Source organism: Octodon degus, unplaced genomic scaffold (assembly GCF_000260255.1).
Source record: "Octodon degus isolate 3935 unplaced genomic scaffold, OctDeg1.0 scaffold00054, whole genome shotgun sequence".
In the NCBI taxonomy this organism is placed as follows: domain Eukaryota; kingdom Metazoa; phylum Chordata; class Mammalia; order Rodentia; family Octodontidae; genus Octodon; species Octodon degus.
In genome coordinates, this window is record NW_004524630.1 from 11169827 (window position 1) to 11174013 (window position 4187).

The following is a 4187-nucleotide window of genomic DNA, read 5'->3' on the forward strand; positions in this document are numbered from 1 at the left end:
GACCTTATGCTTTCTAGGCAAGCACTTTTTCCACTGAGCTATCTCCCCAGCCCAGTGATTTTTTTTCTAACAGGTACATGATCAAAAAAGATGTAGGATTACACAGATTAAGCTGTAAGAGTAGATCAGAAATCCCCTAGAAGATAGATTTGGAAAAGAAAGGGTGCAAAGGTTTAGAAGGAAGACAGCTTGGATTCTAATATTTAGTCTTGCCTTCCTAAAAACAAAAACAAAAACAGACAGCTTGGATTCTAATATTTAGTCTTGCCTTCCTAAAAACAAAAACAAACAAAACACCAAAGTGGCATTCTGCAATTCCTGAAGTAACTCAGTGGAATTTAGTATGTACATCTCGTTGAGAGTTCAGAGATCTTAAGCCTGTGAAGTGTGTAAGTCAGATATGGAAGAATCATCCTGAATAACTAAAATAGCAATACAGGAATGTATCTTCTGTCAGCTAGAGTTTTATGACTTGTCCTAAATTCAGACTAGACCCAGCTGAGCACGGTAATGGAGCCTGTAACCCCAGTGCTCAGGAGGCCGAGGCAGGAAGCGCCTGCAAGAGCGAGACCGGCCTGGGCTACAAAGTGACACAAAAGAATTCAGGCGCGCATGCTTCCCTCATTTTCATAGTCTTATTTTCCACATTTCTTACGCAATTGCATAAAGTAAAGAATTTTCTATATAACTACATGTTATTCAAGTGTGATAGAGGGTCTGTATAGAGTACTTGTAGTGTGTGTGTGTGTGTGTGTGTGTGTGTGTGTGTCTTTTGGAGATGGGATCTTCCTCTGCAGTTCAGGCTGACCTTGAACTCACTTGGTAGCCTGGCTGGATCTGTTTTGAATTTCGGACAAGTCATAAAATTTTAGCTGATAGAGGATATGTTTCTGTATTAATATCTAAGTTACTCAGAATGATTCTCCCACATCTGACTTCTAAATTCTGCTTTAGAGCTTTCGTCCTTACGCGAAGCACTGGCTTAGCCCCTTGCTGCAGCTGGTGGTTTCTGAAAACAATGGAGGAGAAGGAATTCACTACATGGTGGTTGAGTTAGTGGCTACCGTTCTCTCCTGGACAGGCGTGGCTGCCCCGACGGTAAGTACGGCTGGTGCACCCATTCCGTAGTGGTGGGTTACTCTTTGCTATTACCGCAGACAGCATGTGACAGAGGACTCACAGGGTCTTGATGATGGAGTCACTGCGCGGCAGTAGGCGTCATGTGGTGGCTCCGCTCCTCTGCTAGTGGCTTACAGTGCTTGCTTTTACCAACTGTTTTCAGTAATCCCTCTAACCTTGTTTGTCAGATGCGTACGTTTGTTGCCATTACTTGTCAGGAGCTTGGAAACTAGATAACAGATTTACGGAAAGCGTGTAAAGCAGATGACAGAGATCCTGAGTGTGGAGTTGTGAAGACTTCTGTGGTGACTGGAGTCTGGCTTGCTGACACTTCCTTACGAGTTCATTTACTCTCGGCGTCTTAGCTGTCACTGGTGACGATAACGGGTGCTATGCGACTGCCCCGTGAGTGCCACTGTGTCCTAAGTAGGCGGGCCATCTGCCTGAGTAGACGTATGTGTGCTGGGGCCTCGCTGTGCGTCAACACCGTGAGCTCCACAGTATGCGCACGTTCTTGCAGCAGGACGTCATTTACATAGTCCACATTAAACGTAATGTAGGGGAGGCTTATTTTTTGGTTTTGGTGCCAGTGACCAAACCCAGGGCTTCCAGCTTGCTAGGCAAGCATTCTACTGCTGAGCCAAATCCCCAGCCCCTAAACGTAACATGCACATGTGTATCTTTATATATTTGTGTCTGCCTATGGCAGTCTCATTTATTTCACAATAAACCAAATCTTGATTCTTTAGCCTTTTCCCCACTTCTTTATTAGTGCATTGATTACACAGATGAACGGCTTTCATTGTGGCAGACTTGTAAATGCGCATAGCATACTTTAATCATTTTCTTTCATTATCCCTTTGCTCCACCCTCATCTTCTGGGGAGAGGTTCAACATGTACGAAGTATTTTGATCATCATTTTGTGAGATAATCTCACTTTTCTCCCCGGCTGGCCTCAAATCCATGATCCCTCTGCCTAAGCCTTCCAAATGCTGGCATTACGGGCACACACCGCCACACCCCTGTGTTTTCTTAGTCTTCATGTGATAAAATAATTTATGGTTTAATAACATGAAAAAAATAAAAGCAACAAATCCTGGGTTCTGGAGGGAACAGGTCTTCCTGACCTTTTCCCTGCCCTGTTGGAGGCTTTGGCAGAGACCCTGTAAGAGCCTGCAGATGAAGGGACCTATGAACAGAGACCCTGGGCTGGCACCAGGTAGGCAGTGGACACGCTGGCCAGGGCCAGAGCTGCAGCTGCCTTGGAGACTGTGGTGCCCAGGCTGGGTCTGGTCTGTGTGTGCAGTCAGTGTCCCGCACAGCGTGCCAGGGAAGTCATTACAGTGACTACAGAACCAGTGGTCAGCGCTACAGAACCGCAGTGCATTTAACTAGGAGCTGGGGTGAGCAGAATGCCAGCTTCCTTTGAGAAATAAACTTCTGGGCTGCAGTGGAATGCTTCATATTAATACAGAACTTTTATATCTTTTCAGGGGACCCCTAAAGACGAAGTGTTAGCAAATCGATTGCTTCATTTCCTAATGAAACACGTCTTCCATCCCAAGAGAGCTGTGTTTCGACACAACCTTGAAATTATAAAAACCCTTGTTGAATGCTGGAAGGATTGCCTCTCCATCCCGTACAGGTATACAGTGTTGTTTAGAAATTTAGGTTAAAACGAAGCATGTTGTAAATGGTTGCAACAAAGTGTGATTATATGAAATGATAGGATAAGGAACATTACTTGAAACAGAGTTCACGTAAGGGTCTAAAGCCGCAGTCTTCAGTTTGATGCCGGAAATGGTCAGGGTGTGCGACGCCTCCAGGGTGTCCCTTGACTCACTGCCAGCTGCGCCTGTACCAGCCCGGCAGCTGGGTGTGAGGCTCTTCCGGGTGTGGCCGCAGGAGGCCTCGGGAGGGACCTCTAAGGATTTTTTTTAAATTCATTTTAGCATAGCCTGAGGAAAGCTGACCTAACATTCATAGAAGTTTCACTGTCAACAAAGGATTTGGGAAAGTATTTAAAATTTAAAAAAAAGGGGGGGGGGCTGGTGAGATAGCTCAGTGGTCTAAAGCGCCTGCTTAGACAAGCTTAGGCAAGCATGCAGGGACCTCGGTTCGATCTCCAGTACTGCATACCATGCCAGCCCTACCCCCAGGGTGGGCTGAGCTGACCATTAAAAAAAAGGAAACATTAAAAAAAAGGGGGGGGCCGGGGAGATGGCTCAGTGGAATAAGTGCTTCCCTGGCAAGCACAAGGGCCTGAGTTCAATCCCCAATTTCGCCAAAATTTAAAAAATATATATATAGATATCTGTATCTATATCTATATCTATATCTGCCTATTACAGTGCTACAGTGACCAGATGTGGAGAAGGGAAGTTGGCAGGCAGAGGCTCAGCTGTGGAAGGAACGTGCTCCTGACACCTGTGGCTGAAATTAGCTTTAGAGAATGCTGAATTCACCTTTCTGCTTCTATTTTCATGGTAGACAACCTATTTTCTCTTGCTCTTACTTTTCAGGTTAATATTTGAAAAGTTTTCCAGCCGAGATCCCAATTCTAAAGATAATTCTGTAGGGATTCAGTTATTAGGCATCGTGATGGCCAATAACCTGCCTCCCTATGACCCGAAGTGTGGCATAGATAGCACCAAGTAAGTGTCACCGCTGCGGGCCTCCTTTTTCTAGGCCTGTGTCTTCCTTCACGTGTTGGATCGCAGAGTGGAGCGTGGTTCAGTGTTAATTCATTCAAGGACTAGGTAGAAATATTTTTTCTTTCCTTTTTCCGGTTTGTTTTGTTTTGTGGTACTGAAGACTGAACTCAAAGTAACACTGAGTTACTTTCCCAGTACTGCCCCCCGCCTTTTTTCTTTTTTAATCTTTTACTTATGTGTGTATATGTGTCTGTATGTATTTGGTACAGGGTCTCGCTATGCAGCTCAAACTCATAGTGATCAGGGGCTTAGACCACCAAGCTATCTTCCCAGCCCTGCCCTTTACCTTTATCTCTCTCCTTTCTCCTCCTTTCCTTGCTCTCTCCCTTTCTCTCTCTCTCCCTTCTCTGTCT

At 45.3% G+C, this 4187-nt stretch overlaps 1 protein-coding gene across 1 annotated transcript in view; it reads left to right on the forward strand.

Moving 5' to 3' along the window:
• The window catches only part of Prkdc (protein kinase, DNA-activated, catalytic polypeptide), a 188415-nt gene that overhangs the window by 109695 nt on the left and 74533 nt on the right, over positions 1–4187 (forward strand). The window contains exons 49-51 of the mRNA XM_023717692.1: positions 955–1098; positions 2614–2765; positions 3643–3774. Of these exons, the coding sequence (XP_023573460.1) occupies positions 955–1098; positions 2614–2765; positions 3643–3774 (428 nt within the window). The remainder of the gene's footprint in view (positions 1–954; positions 1099–2613; positions 2766–3642; positions 3775–4187) is intronic.